The sequence below is a fragment of the Plectropomus leopardus genome, chromosome 10 (assembly GCF_008729295.1).
Source record: "Plectropomus leopardus isolate mb chromosome 10, YSFRI_Pleo_2.0, whole genome shotgun sequence".
Classification (NCBI taxonomy): domain Eukaryota; kingdom Metazoa; phylum Chordata; class Actinopteri; order Perciformes; family Serranidae; genus Plectropomus; species Plectropomus leopardus.
In genome coordinates, this window is record NC_056472.1 from 18,728,219 (window position 1) to 18,744,086 (window position 15,868).

General features: G+C 38.7%; 3 protein-coding genes across 3 annotated transcripts; all 3 read left to right on the forward strand.

Moving 5' to 3' along the window:
* On the forward strand, window positions 1-2,058 carry hoxd12a (homeobox D12a). The gene is made up of 2 exons (XM_042495140.1): window positions 1-589; window positions 1,248-2,058. Exons 1-2 carry the CDS (start codon window positions 25-27, stop codon window positions 1,484-1,486), a joined length of 804 nt encoding a protein of 267 aa, XP_042351074.1. The 5' UTR covers window positions 1-24; the 3' UTR covers window positions 1,487-2,058.
* A 4,416-nt stretch (window positions 2,059-6,474) lies between these two features.
* On the forward strand, window positions 6,475-8,228 carry hoxd11a (homeobox D11a). Its single transcript, XM_042495092.1, has 2 exons — window positions 6,475-7,279; window positions 7,900-8,228. Exons 1-2 carry the CDS (start codon window positions 6,475-6,477, stop codon window positions 8,133-8,135), a joined length of 1,041 nt encoding a protein of 346 aa, XP_042351026.1. The 3' UTR covers window positions 8,136-8,228.
* A 3,765-nt stretch (window positions 8,229-11,993) lies between these two features.
* Window positions 11,994-13,871, forward strand: hoxd10a (homeobox D10a). The gene is made up of 2 exons (XM_042495025.1): window positions 11,994-12,828; window positions 13,561-13,871. Exons 1-2 carry the CDS (start codon window positions 12,096-12,098, stop codon window positions 13,833-13,835), a joined length of 1,008 nt encoding a protein of 335 aa, XP_042350959.1. The 5' UTR covers window positions 11,994-12,095; the 3' UTR covers window positions 13,836-13,871.
* Window positions 13,872-15,868: the final 1,997 nt, after the last annotated feature.

The window sequence follows — 15,868 nt, forward strand, 5'->3', positions numbered from 1 at the left end:
CAAGAAGCGTTTGAGGAAAGCTCCATGGAAATGTGTGAGCGGAATCCTTTAAATCCCGGCTATGTTGGTTCTCTGCTGAATTTTACTCCCCCTGAGTCGCTGTATTTCTCCAACTTGCGGGGTAATGGAGCGCACATACCCGGGCTGCACCAGATCCCGTACAACAGGAGAGAGGTGTGCACGCTCCCGTGGACTTCCTCAAGTTCGTGCACGTCTGGACCAGCAGCACCACCACAGAGCCGCGCCTTTGGAGGCTACTGTCCGCCGTTTCTGTCCAACTCGGTCTCTATAAATACCAACTCCTCCAGTAGCGGCGGCGGCCACGTCAAGGCGCATCTGGAGGAGTCGGCGCGATGCTTTCAGGGCACAAACCACAAGACGGAGGTGTCTGGCAGGCGGGAGGAGGTTTACGCTGCCGGGGAGCACGGGGCCGCCAGTGGATACTCGGACCTGGAGAGCAGATCTCACGGTGCTGCGGCCCAGCTTGATCCGGATTCTGCTGCACTAAATGTGAACAGCGCCAAACAGGAACAGAATTCCATTCACGCATCGTCTAGTCACACATGCTCCAGGACGACTTTCGCAGATGGTAAAGTAGCCTGTTTTGTTTCTTCTACTATTTTATTATGATAAAGGGACTAAGCACATCTGTGCTTTTTCTTATATGCCTAATATGATCTTCTGTCACATTGTTATGAGAATAATCAATATACACTGACGAATATTGTCATAAATAGACCTTATTATCTAATGTGTGACATAATGGAAATAGAACAGAAAGCCTTTTTTGTCACTGTGCGTGTCTTACGCAATTTCAAGGTGCCACTCCCGAAACTAGTATTAAAAATATTAGCAATGACTCAAACCAAAAAATGTGAGGCACACATAAAATAAAGGGCTTATATTTTACATCATGTAGCCAGATGTTCATGAGACTGTATGGCTATTTTATAGCCAGTTGCTATCTCCTGTGGCATCATTATTATTTTAATATTCCCATAATATCCTTACATAAGCCACTGTGCCTGGGCCTCGTGGTAATATCAGGCATATTTTCCTATATGTACAGTAGGCAAGCCCTCTAATATGAATTAAAATGATATAAAACCATTTTTATTTTTGTAAGAGCCACGCTATAAGCACAGTACCACTGGGAGCAGTTACTTCTCCTCAGTCTGTCCTCCTGTTCCTGAGGTTGGTGTTAATTTAAAGTATAAAACTCGTTTCTACCTCTGCTCCCTCTCCAGGTGCCCCATGGTGCTCGTCACAAGTGAAAACCAGAAAGAAGAGAAAGCCTTACACCAAGCCACAGCTGGCTGAACTTGAGAATGAATTCATGACGAATGAATTCATCAACAGACAGAAAAGAAAAGAGTTGTCAGAGAGACTGGATCTGAGCGACCAACAAGTGAAAATCTGGTTTCAAAACCGGAGGATGAAAAAGAAACGGCTGATGATGCGCGAACACGCGTTCTCTGCGTACTGATGACCTTTGGACTTGATCATGACCAGCAGCAGCGCACAATGTTGTACTATGAAAGTTGCATCATATCACATGCCCTCTCAGTTTGTGGCACGGACTTGTATTTATAGATATGTATAAAATGTTTATATTCCTGTCACGTAATAGGCTACAGTTTTATCCAGCCCCAAGTTCAATGATATTAATAGGAATAAAAATGCGTTGCAGATTAAGATATATTCGATTCTCCCTAATTTGTCATTTCTAATATTGAGATTCTCCAAATGCGCAGTAAAGGCCCTGCTCCTGACGGCCTATAGCCGCGGATAATAAACATTTACACCTAATTGTTTCTCATCCAGCTCAAAAGTTTTTAATCTATGACCTATTTAAACAGGGATATGGTTCTATATGTGTTAATGTATTTTGTATGGTGGCCTGCGCATGTGGTGTGGGCCTATAATGTGGAAGCAAACAGTCAAGTTCATGTTTACGGACGCTTAAAACATTAACAAATAAGTTTTGCAAAAATATGTTATAACTGCATGTATATTTCTTAATTGTTGTTATTCAATTAAACGCCTGATTCCCCCCCACTTTATTGTAAATTTGATTAAATGGGCAAAGTGACATCGTTCTGTGCTCTTCATGGTTGCATTCAAAGTCGCGTCTGTGGAGAAGAATTGCGCCTCTTTGTATGTTTAAGGTCTCCCTTTAAACGCCTGAAAAACAAGTATTGTGGATACAATTCATTCTGAATATGTAAGTTTGAACTACATTATAACTGCATTAAAATAACAGTTTGTTTTTTTTTTAGTCAGACCTATAGTTTTGTGCGTAAATATCCCGCACAAAACACACATCAGGTGCTTCGTTATCTCTCTAGTTGAGTAGATCCAATCTTTTTTTAAATACATAATTAATGAAAGACTGTTTTAAATATTTCATTTGGATTGAGCATATTTATAAATTATCACAGAACGCATGTTATGATGAGAAAATGCATAGCCCCGCAATCGTTTTACGCACGGCACGGGTTTTGTAAAATGGACGCAACCTGCAGATACATACACTTGTAAATAAAGATCATTTTTAAATGACCTGAAGAAGAGTTATTGTGCATCATGTGCATGATTTCATATTTTAGGCAGTGTGTTGAATGACGAGTTTAACCTGTAGGCTTCAAGCATATGTAATGTGTTCATGCTCATTCAGTCAGTCGCTCACAGGTGATCAATATATCTAAATGCAATAGGTGTCAATACCCTGCAACTCTTTAACCAAATTTAAGTGATGATTTAAAAAAAAAAAAAAAAAAAAGTCGAGAGGGTTTACTCTGGAGACCTTCATGTTATTCTTGGCTGCAGCAGCGGTGGAGAGATCAGTGTATAGGATGTGCGTGTTATAACCTTTCACTTAAGATAAATGAATGATCCTAACGTTATAAATCGATCGTGTTTGCATGAAATGAAGTATTTGATGCCTATTTACGTAGGCCCTGCTTACTATACTGTCAGTATATATATATATATATATATATATATATATATATATATATATATATATATTTAGGAAAGAATCTTCTACTTATTTCAAGTGAAGCGTCCAAGTCTGCATACATTCATTCCTGTAATAAATGAATCTTTATGATTATCAAGCAGCTTCAAAAGTAAAGAATTCTAAGGTACAGGTTTCAGGTACAATCAGAGACTGCTTCGGCAATATTATGTCGTTATCATCCTTTATTTTCTCGGCAAGTCCAGTCGCAAATACTTCAAATTATACTTTATTATGACTGAATATTTTTTATAATCAGACTGATTTTTTTTAACTTTAACTTGTATATTTTGTATAAGTTCTTTTGTGTCTGTACTATAGTTTACCTTCACAGCGCTGACGCATAAAATTCACCACAGCAGTAGCAGCAGCTCACACACACTGACTCACAGAGAGGCAAAACCTCCACATGTCAGTGGGAGGTAACTGTGGCTGTGAACAAATGGATCTGGTGTTTTTCAGAAGTCATATATTCATCCTTTAATTTTTCAGTGATATTTTATGCACTTTTAGCTCCTAAACTGCCTCCAAGCGATGTAAACGAGTGTGTGTGTGTGTGTGTGTGTGTGTGTGTGTGTGTGTGTGTAACATAGCTAGGTCATTGTTTTATTTACTAATTTATATAATTACCAAATCACTTTTGTTTGTGTGCACATTGTGGTTGAGAATTGACAGAGTTTAAAGTTAGAGGTCACAAGTCTCAAACTGCAAGAATATTCAGAATAATGGTGAAATATTGCATGAGAGTGAATCCATCAATGGACCCTCCCATTGCATCATTATCACGTCATCATCACTGCAACAAGAACACTGCAGTCAGTCTAAAGGTTCATGAAAGTCAGAGTAACATTTTGAACCCAGTAAAGTTCTTTCATCAGTGTCTGTTACAGATCTGAGTTTTTTTCCACTTTGCTTTTATTTTGTAGAGCTGTTGCCATTATTGGCGCAACCTTGCTCTTATTTCAATACATTATTTTTGCACACAATCGTCATTCACACACATTTATATGCTGCGGGCCTGTTGTGTTCCAACTCGAGATTTGTCAGTAAAATCCTCCCCACACAACATGTTTCACCTACTATTAGTTTTTATTGCTCAGACTGTTTTGAACGGCCACACTGAGTTTTCTTTGCGTCAGATACGCAGCCTTTTTCCTGCAGTTTTTGTTGCTTTATTGCTTTACTGCCAAACGCAGCCAGACAGCGTCATATAGCTCCTCAAGATAGTGGGGGCGCCAAAACAAAGTTAAGGTCAAGTTAGTTAGTTAGGCTGTGCATTCCCTCAATATTAACATAAAGACGCTTCTTTGTGAGAACATACAAATTATGGAGACATTTGAATAACTTTAACTATACAAGCATTTTTAAAGTAGCCTCTCTTTTACATTTGGAAAAGCTGTAGTATTAAAATTGTTATTACGTACAACAAAATCGTCGCAGCAACACGACAATTTCAGTTGAATTCAGTTGAGTTTCTGTGCCTCAAAATTTGAAACTTTAACTGATGCTTTAACTAATTAAAAGTATGTAATTTTAAATGTGAAATTTTGAAGTGGAAATGTGTGATCTCTTTAGCCTATAAATGTCAATTAGCTTAGAACATGAAATGTTCGTCTTTTTTAGTGCAAAAGGGCCGAGTAATAACATTTATAACAATAGAAACAATACTGATGTCAGAAATTAGGAATACACATTTCAAAATGCCACATAACAGATAAATTGAGAAAACAAAAGGCCACAATATAAAAAACAGTCACACAAGTGTCAAGCAACAGGTCGCACCAACTTTGTATATTTATCTGCCAGAGAATTTAAAGAATTTTATTCTTTAACGCTCATTTCATATTTTTTTTTTTAACATTTAATTGCATATTGTCGATTGTTGGTGATAACTGCAGTGTGGGTTTGTTCTCTTGCTTGTGCGTCCGATGAACTAGCTTCAGAAATGTTGTATTTACCCCAATTTTTGTACAATCGTACAAATTTTGTTTTCTATGGTGTTAAGAGGCCAAGGGGCTTCAAAGTGGAGTGTGATAAAGGTTTTAAAAAGAGGACCCGGCCACAGAGCTGATTTTACCCCCAATAACAATAAACCCAGTCGCCTTTGAGCTGCTTCCACATTGCGTGTGACCTTCAGGCTTTAAGCGGTGAAGAATCTGTTTGTCCTCTGCAACACTGGCCTTAAGGCTGTGAAGGTACACAATTTTAATCATAATTTTGTGTTAAATTTCAAGCATTAAGCCTGCAAAAAACATAAAATGCAGGATTTTCTTTAAATATTTCACTACCTTTACTTTCTTACAAACCAAAATAAAATTTAACAAAAAATAAATAAAGTACGAAGAATAAAAATCATACTCACAGGCACAAACAAAAATACTGATGGAGGTTTGAAGGCATGTGTATCCGTTTAGCAGTGCTTTAACCCCATTTTCTCCTCCGACAGAGGGGCCTAAATTCTGCAGGCATGGCTGCCCTCGTGCAATAAAATGATTTGGGTGCAGAGGCTTGCTGGTGAATGCTTGGTGGACATCACCTCGACCGCAGACGGTCAAAGCCAGTTGTTTTGGACTTGGCAATGCTGAATGTGCTCAGTGATTCCTTCTTGCAATGGACTTAGCTTATGTTTATTGTGGCATCCAAAATCAACATTCCTGCATTTTGCAATAGCAAACCGTAGGCTGTTTTATTTGGCTGTTTTTACGCGCATCCATCTGCATTTATTATTAAGGTGTAACTTGTGAAAAACCACGCAGGATATGATATTTTAGCCTTCTGATACAACCCGATTTTAAAGTTGAGGCACACATGGGCTTGTTTGCATGTTTTTCTGTGTAATTTACACAATAATTCACAGTCATTTTGTGGTCTTGTTACTTATTTTGTGGCGCCTGAGTCTATTTTGCAGCACGCTGCAGGCCAGGATAATTGTATTTGACAATTACATCAAGTATTTTCCTGCTGTGTATCTAAATGTCTTCCAACCATCATGGTGCGCAGTGATTATATGCAATGAAGCCTTAAATTTATTTGCATAAAAACCGAGTTAATGAGTCGCTTGTGAATCACACAGGCTTCTAGTTTGCCTGTGCAGCGAGTGTGCAGGCAGGCACGGTGGCACTGGTGCCATTCTCCTCAAGCTTTGCATCAAATGCGGAGGTCAGCTTCAATGTTTCCAACCTAACTGTTGCTACAAACACTGTGCAGTCTCCAAAGTGCGCAAATGTATTAACGATTGAGCGCGTGCGACTGTCATTACGTGTCATTATACACTGAAGACGATGCTGTAAAGCTTTCAATTAAATATTCCATCGGTGGTTCACAAATTTCTTTTTTTCCGTGAGCTATAGGGCAAGAAGGCAGGAGAGGAGTTTCCTCTGCAGCCAGGGAGCCAATGAAGTCTCTTGTATGCGCTCACATGAGTTTCTCCGGACAGTTTTTAATGACTGATATTGATGTATGGTAATTTCTTGGCTGGATCACATGACACAATTACCTCAAGAATCGATCAAGATGTATTGCAGGTCTGCCTACGTTTCCGATTTTTTCTCCCTGGCGGGGTCTTTCCACGCGCCTGTGGTGCTATAGATGGACAAAGTTTAACACAGTCAAGCTGCCAATTCCTCTCCTCTGTTGCAAAGAGGAAAAAGGGAAGAAGAGATATGACGGAATACGATGATCGCAGCTGTGCGTCAAATATGTATTTACCGAGCTGTACTTATTACGTTTCGACGCCCGATTTTACATCAGTCTCCTCCTTTTTACCGCAGACGACTTCATGTCAGATCAATTTCCCATATTCTCCTAACATAACCCAAGTCCAACCTGTTCGAGAGGTCGCTTTTAGGGACTATGGACTGGACCATCCCAGCAAATGGCACTACAGGGGCAATTACGCGTCTTACTATTCAACGGACGAGATAATGCACCGGGACTTGATCCAGTCCTCCAGCAGCAGGGCGGATGTGATATTCAAAAACGAGTCCTTTTACGGGCACCACGGGGGCACGAGCTCGCCGTGCAATTTCTTCACCGGTGTCGGCCGAAATGGGGTGCTCCCCCAGGGCTTCGACCAGTTTTTGGACACTCCTAACCCGGACAAGCCCAACGCGGAGCTCCCAAAACAAAAGACTGCTGCTCCCGGAGATACTGCGAATAACAACCAGGCTTTAACCAAACTGGAGCAGCACAAAGCTGACCCGGGCGGCAGCGCCGAGGAGGACTCATCATCCAACTGCGGCGACAAGAACAACCAACAGAGTGAGTAATTTTGGGGTTTTTTTTCCCCTCTTTGTTTTGGATATAAGGTGTGCAAGTTAGACAATAGAGAGTCTGGGCTGCACTGTGTCCACCACCAGGGTTATGTGGCTCCTTTATAAGCAGGCAAAAGCTTTTATATCCCTATAAGATTTAGTTTACGGTTGTAAAGGTATTTACAATGGGAAACCGTTAAGTTAACCATACTTTAAAGGTTGCCTTGTGTCTGATAAAATCACCGTGTTGCTGGAGGTGATTTGTATTGATGGGGAATTGAAGAAAATCGTTATATTAAAGTTTATTTCATCGGTTTATAGGTAATTTTGTGCAAGTATAACAGCACATTTGGGAGATGCAATAGTCCATACACTAACCTGTGCATACAAATCAGTGCAGTGTAAATTCAGTTTAATGCAAATTCCGCTGTTGTTTCTCGCAGTATATGTCTGTGTGTGTGTGTGTGTGTGTGTGTGAGTGTGTGTGTGTGTGAGAGAGAGAGAGAGATAGGCCATAATGCATAAATAATTTATTAAATAAATACATGTATCAACTTGTAATCTGCATTTTGGTCTTATTTTTTACACTTGATGTTCAGTGTTTTTACGTTTTCCTTTCTTGTGCAGGTTCATCAACCAAGTCTAGGAAGAAGAGGTGTCCATACACCAAATACCAGATCCGAGAACTTGAACGAGAGTTTTTCTTCAACGTGTACATTAACAAAGAGAAGCGGCTCCAGCTGTCCCGGATGTTAAACCTGTCCGATCGGCAGGTGAAGATTTGGTTTCAGAACAGAAGGATGAAAGAGAAAAAGCTCAACCGCGACCGCTTACAGTATTTCACTGGGAATCCTTTATTCTGATACCTGACATAGTCGTTGCACACACTACACACACACACACACACACACACACACAAGCAAAATAAGACCTATACACACATTTTAAAGACTGGTTTCCTGCATATTTGATCCACATCATCCTGTTTATTTTTTGCAAAACTCTGGCAAAACCAAGATGCTACATTTTTAAACAGTTCCTGCATTTATTTATTTGTGTTCTCATATTTTCGCGTTATTGGCAACAAATATTCCAGAAAAGCGCGAAATTATTTATATAAACCATATGTAGGTTTCTTACTTGTGTAATGTCCATATATGAGACGCATGTAATGCACGTTGTGGTGTGAAATAAAGTAGACACGACAAATGTTATATCATAGTCACGAACCTTGTCACATGAACTTAACCAAGTCCTTGAAAAATAACAAGAGAAAAAGAGGTATTTTTCCGAAGATCCATCATTGGAGATCCTTGGTGCTCGCAGGCTTGTATAGTCCCGGTATTTCCTCTGTTTTCAAACACTGGATTGTTTACTAAACCTTGAACCGTCTAGACAGTATAATAAACATAGCTGTAAATGTCTAAATAGGGGGCTATTGGACTTTGGTGTCCCAACCCCCTGACCACAGGAGCTGTGATGCATTTTCCTGTCTCAAAGTAGTTCCACTCCAGGCTACAAATGTTTGGAGAATACAAGAGATTTTTGTTCAACCCGTTTATAATTTCGTTCCTCTTGACATCTTGGGCCAGTTAATATGGTAGCTGTCTGTTGGATACAATCGAGGATATTCAAACAAGGAGCACCACATGAACGGATAAGTAATAATTCAAGTTTATCTGATTTTAGTTTAGGCTACTTAAAGGGCAAAATGTGGTGTTGATGCCTCTAAATGGAGCGATTTCCAGTTATTGGCGAAAAAGGCGCGTTTCGATCTTTAATTAATGCAAATGAAACATTTCTGTATTTGTGCACCTCAGGCCGAGTACATGAGTAGTTTAGCCTTTGTCTAATTAGTCGATTGATTGCACACGAAAAAAGTGGCTTTATTGATCATCAATGATTATTTTTACTTTGGTTTTTGAAGTCATCACAGTGTTTCAGTATCCTTTATGAAAAATCAGTTTAAAGAAGGATTAATGTTTATTTCATTTATGATGCATCACATCTACAATTATTTCCCAAAAAGGCAATTAGAAAACTGAGTTTCATTAAGCGTTTAATTGGGTTGTCATCATGTCCCACAGTGAAATTACATTACCAACTGTGTAGGGTGTTTCACTTTGCTTCTCGGTGTATCCACATGAGGGCAGACTTGCAGCTTTGGATGCATGTTGGAAATGCAGAGTTCAGCCAAATTTAACATCTACCCTGCATGGAAATCATTGAGTGCAGTAAAAAGCCTTTCAACACAGGTTTTGTTTACATTTTTATTTTAATTCCAAGTGCACAGTGGCCCAAATTCTGACGTTTAACACATTGTAAATTGTTTGATGTCTAAGATCCCTTGTTGTTTTTTTAACTAAACCATTCAACAGTACAGCCTGCAGTTTCTCTTAAGAAAATAGGTTAATAAATTAATCTTAATATGCATTATTTATTTCACTAAACGGCCAGTGTAACTGATATAACTCGAGTGTCTTCCAGGCGGCAATTAAATTTACAAGTCATGTTCAAGTGTTTTAAAAAGACAAACAAAATAAATCTAATTCTGCTTCGTGTCTTTGTAATCTGAACCTTTCTAATACAAACTTCGATCTTTATCTGAAGGCTCCAGGCCCCTGAAATCTGCCTCTACACGCTCCAGATATTACATTAGCGTTGCTGGGGGGCTTATTGGCGTAAATGTGCCATTCTTTCATTTCATTTCATTTTGCAGCTGCATAGTTATCATTTGTCTGCGTCTATTTGCTTTTAAAAAAATGTTAGAATGACAGCTACTCCACTTTTTTTTTTTTTTAAAAAAAAGGACACAAGGGCACACGTTTTGCATGAATTTACAGTACATTATGAGTATATATATGCTCTTATATTTTTTATTTTTTGTATGATTTACCATTATGTTTAAAATATCAGTGGATATCCTGGTATTTACGACAGATTATTGGTATTATTATTTTTATCATTATTATTATTGCCATAACCCGAGGTCCAATTTTTTTTCCGCTTTTACGAGACTTGTATACATTTTGTGCGTGTATGAATTGTTCATTATACCTGAAGAATATACTCCCACATTAAAATATATTTTTTTCCAGTTCCAGTTCAATGCGTCAATGATATGCAAAATAGTCCAGTGTTATCTTTGAGCAGTTATCATTTTTAAAAACCTGATTATTAAAACAAAAATGGTGTCCGTGTTGTCAGATGTCTCATATAAATGTTATTATTTTTCTTTCTCTTAAAAATGACCGATCGTGGTATTATGAGGAATGTATTTTCTACACATATTCACTGATTAAACTTGCTTTAACGAGCCGTTACTTTGTGTATCCTGTGATGTTAAGAAGAGTTGCATATACAAATGCTCATTTACAACCAATTGTAATTATCTAGGAGCATTGAGGACGAAATTACACACGTTCGCATAAAAGTTGCAGGATTATTTCAAGCTTGTCGCATAAATACCAAAGATATAATTATTTCAAGCTGCATTTACTGTTTTGTTATTGGAAAAAGACCTGTAGGATCATTGCAGTCACTTTGGCCTCATTTCAGATTTTCGGTCGATGGATACTTTCAACGTGTTTTTATTTTTTTCCCCCCTTCAGTTTAACAGGCACACTGTTTATCTTGCACACATTTGCCTTCCTTTCAGAAAAAAAACAATGGAACCCTGAGCAAAATAATCCCTAGACTGTGCACAACGCCAGACTTTTTCCTTTTTTTTAAACATCGGGAATAACTGTGACAAAATGCATTAGAGATATTGTTCTCAATAATCTGTGATAATAATAATAAAGGGCCTTTTTTTTAAAAAATAGCTTAAATCTTATTTGGATTTTTTTTCGAAAGGCAAACATTGTAACTGCAAGGTTATAATGTTGACCTTCATACACACTAAGCTTCTAGTTGCTTAATTAAAATGTGTGATTGGTGGATCCTCTGGATACTTTAATTTAATGCTGACATGTTGCAAGAAATGTAAATGGCCGTTTTGATCTCTGGCCGTTTTCCTTTAAAAAAAATCGTCGTTTGGTGCTTTTTTAATTAAACTTTTGACCAAAAATATGTAGATAAATTAGAAAATTAAATTAAAAAAAACCCTCGTAAGAAATAAACAAACACTGAAATAATGACGCAGTGACAAGGCAGGCAATATGTTTTTTTTAAATGCATTTTTATTCTGTTTCCCATTCTTATTTTATTCAAATAAATTGATACTCTAATATATATGCAAATACAGTTCATGCGGACTCTGTGGTTGGTGTGAATGGCAGATGTGAATTAAAAAAAAACCATTTCATGCAGTAGAGGAGGTTACATTCTTTCAGATAGTCTGCAGTTGTCGCCTATGCGCCGTATAGGCAGCCTTTTACGCACACACATTTCCTTTCCTCTCACGCAAAGACATATATTCTTTAAAGCATTTAACTCATTAAAAATATTCCAGAAAGCTTCAGTTGTTGCGCATTTTAAATCCAAAATGAAGGAGGACTATTTCCTTTATTTTGTGTCTTAATGTCCTTCAGATAGTCCTTTTTCATTTTGTGATTGTCTCAGTTTTGGTTGCACAGCCTCCACTAAGAGTCTGTAAACCAATTTCAAGTCCGTGTAGTAGGTGTCGCTGTTGACCACGTCTGCATCCGCAGTGCGAGCGTGTGCGCAGGGAGAGGAGGCTGCGTCTCAAGGCCATTTTCAAATCTCATTGGTGGGCTTGTCATGTGGTCGGGAGGCATCCTGACTTACACGGAGATTGTTTTTCCTAGATATGTCAGCTTACAAAGGACATCTCTCTCCTCTAAAGAACTTAACCCCCCAAAATGTCCTTTCCCAGTAGCTCTCCTGCGGCCAACACGTTTTTAGTGGACTCTTTAATTGGTGCTTGCAGGTCGGACAGCTTTTACTCCAGCAGCAACATGTACATGCCGTCTGGCTCAGAAATGGGAACTTACGGAATGCAAACCTGTGGACTCCTGCCGTCTTTCGGCAAAAGAGGGGAGGTCAACCACCAAAATATGGGCATGAATGTCCACTCGTACATACCTCAAATAGATAACTGGACTGATCCGAATAGACCCTGCAGAATAGAGCCGTCCAGTCAGATGTCAAACTGCACATTTTCACAGAGCATAAAGGAAGAGAGTAACTGCTGCATGTACTCCGATAAGAGAGTACAAAAAGTCAGCTCGTCAGAAGTCCCCGCTTATTCTAACGTTATTCCAGAGTCCTGTCCTGTCGATGGTCCCGAGATCCCGGTCCCGGGCTATTTCAGACTGAGCCAAACTTATGCGAATGGGAAACAGCAGGAAAACTACTGCCATGAGCCGCCGAGTCCAAACCCAACACTGATGCAGCTCAGCCGGGTCACCCCGAAACCGCAGTCGTCCTCGGCGCCTGCAAATTTTGAAAAGAAAAGTGAAGACGTCTCGCAAAACCCCGACACACCACCGGCCCCCGCAGAAAGCCCGGAGCCCAAGTCCAGCTCCGGGGAGAAAAACAGCTCCATGGAAGCCTCTGTGTCCAGTCCTGAGCTGCTACACAAGGAAGGGAAAGGTGGGTTGGCTACAATGAAAAGCTTTTATCTTGTGGCGCTGCAGTGCTGAGCTCCAGCATCATAAAACCAAGTATAAAACACAAACAACCCTAAAGTCGTAATGTTTAATGAGAGTCTTTCTCAGGTTGCAGTAATGGGCAACGGAGAATGGTTTTACCATGCAGCATGCAGACTGCTTGTCTCTCTTTTTCTTTACATATTTAAATTTAAATGTGCTATTTTTATATATATATATATTCACTATGTTGCTGTATATTTGTGCATATTGCACGTTTTTAAGAAACTAAACATGTTACTATATTTGTTGCAAAATGTTAACACTCTATGCATGAGCTTAAAAAATGGTGCATTTGCAGATGTGTATTCTGAATAGTCTGTAATTACAACATGATAAAGTCACTGCTAAAAATTATGTTTAATCATTGTAACAATTTAATCAAATATGTTCATGCATTTGAAGTTTCCGTGCAGTAATAGATTATTTTGATTATCTTTGAAGCGGTTTAGAAATGTGTTCCTGGTGTGCGCTTTGATCAGTTGGGGGTGTAATTTAATTTCTATTTTATTAGTGGTAGCATGTTCGTGTCGTAATAACATCCTGTGCATTTTATTTATTCTGGGAAAACATTTATATTATGTGTAATTTCCCAGAGGTAAAATCCAAAAGCAGCAGGTGAAAGTCAGTTCAATCACTAACATACACAATGTCTCTGATCAATGAATCTTTACAGACTGCAAGAGCGACACGCCGACGAGCAACTGGTTAACTGCAAAAAGTGGGAGAAAGAAAAGATGTCCTTACACAAAGCACCAGACCTTGGAGTTGGAAAAGGAGTTTCTCTTCAATATGTATCTGACCCGAGAGCGCCGCCTAGAGATCAGCAGGAGCGTCAACCTGACCGACAGGCAGGTCAAGATCTGGTTTCAGAACCGCAGGATGAAACTGAAGAAAATGAACAGAGAAAACCGCATCCGTGAACTCACCTCAAATCTCACCTTTTCGTGAGCGCGTGCATGTCTGTGGTTATCTGTCTTTTTATTTCCTCTCATGTTCAGTTTGATGCTTTAGTGGCATTGGACGTTTATCTTCAATTTCAACGAAACTGTGACTATATATAAATATATATATATATAAGCCAATTTTAGTACTTTGTGTGGCGTCGTGTATTTGTTTTTATTTTATCACAGGGTAACACTTTTGGTCTTAAATTATTGGAGATTACTTCCCTCTGTAGCCAGTGGACATGGCTATTTTTAATGTGTCGCGATGGCGAGCTGTTCGGATAGAGAGTTACTCTTATTTTCATTCACGAAAGCACATTTATTGTCGTGTAGTGCAACATTTGTTTTACAGTAAGTGCAAGCCATTTGCTCCACAGTGAAATGTTTCTGTGGCGGAAAATGTTCATCCGTGACTTCATTGCATGTTTGTGGCATGTTATCTTGCAATAAATTGTCAAATAATCTTGTTTTGTGTTTGTTTATGTTGCAAAAGTCACTTGTTAGTGACTGCTATATCACTGATGAAATCTGCAGTGTTATTTGCGTTGACGCGGGCATTAGTTTGCTTTAAATGGTTATGAGGAGAATAAAAAAAAAAAGCAATACAAATACATTTCCCAAACGAGCCTTTGGGGCTTTTCTGCAAGAAATAACTGGTGTTAAAAAAATAAAAAAAATCCAAATGTGTTTCTAACTTCACTAAATTAGAAACAATTGTGCTGCAACTTCATCCGACGATGAAGCTTAAATATGAAAATATTTATAAATTTGTGGGCTACCAGCAGTTTTAACACGTGCGGTTCTTAGTTTTAAGGGTACAGTACTCCGCCGATTATACGTGCTTTAAATGGTCTTGCATCTTCCAAAGGACAAATTGAAAACTTGAGTGATATTTGTGAAATTAAGCTCAACAAACTAAACTGAAATAGTCATAAGATAAAAATGTTGCAGCCTTCTCTGTGCACGGAGAGCAGAAAGACGCCAAGAGGCGGAGGCTGTGTAATCAAATAAACATGGTGTTTTTATTCTCAGGCCTGTTTGTGACTAAACTAACTGTGCGGACGAAACATTAGACGGGAAGTTATGTTCAAGCACAAATTCACAGGCAACTCTTCCTTCCTTCCGAGCGACGTAGGCCCCAACAGCCACCTTGCATTTCTTTAAACTATCCAGAATAACTTTTTATTTTGTGTTTATATGCGATGAAATGACATGCAGCTGCCAATCTGATCCACTGTGTACATTTCACCTATCTGGAATATTTCTCTATAAACTTGCTGTTTTTTCCTGTACTGAAGGTCAGCAAACAAGCAACAAAAAGTCAATTTCCACAAAAATAAATAAATAATAATAAAAAAAATGTAACATATATATTCCATTTAAATTGGACCCTTCAGACAGAAACACGCAGATGGACTTCGCTCCTCCATGTCTTTTTTCTTTTTTTCTTTTTTTTTTTTATTGACGGCATGTATAATCACACGCACCTCATAAAACATTTATTGATACATAAAGACATTATTGCCATCCTTTGAATGAATACAATAATTTCACAACTGCCGTTTCCGGCTCAGCTTTTAAAAATTAAACCAACCCAGAAAATATGTTTCCTGGCCGAATATTAACAATGGATTCACCGCATTGTGAACGGAAATGGCGTCTGTTATTTTACAACATGTTATTACATCTATTTTTACGAGGATCCGTAAGTCTATAAAGCATTTTACTAGCATTGTGAGGCGATCAGGACGATATTAGAAGAGTTTTTTTTCAAACATTAAGACAAGAAGTGTTAGTGGACTGTGTTGTGGTGTGTGTGTGTGTGTGTGTGTGTGTGTGTGTGTGTGTGTGTGTGTGTGTGTGTGAGGAAAATGTCTTATTCCTTTTCTTTTTTGCTTGTATTGTTGCAGCGTGCCGCAGCACAAAACAGTGAAAAGCCATTTGCATTTTGTTTTCTCCCTCCAGTCACATCTGATGGGGCTTTTTATTATTTGTGAAATGAAAAGCTAAATTAAACCTGACGAGAAAAAAAAAGAT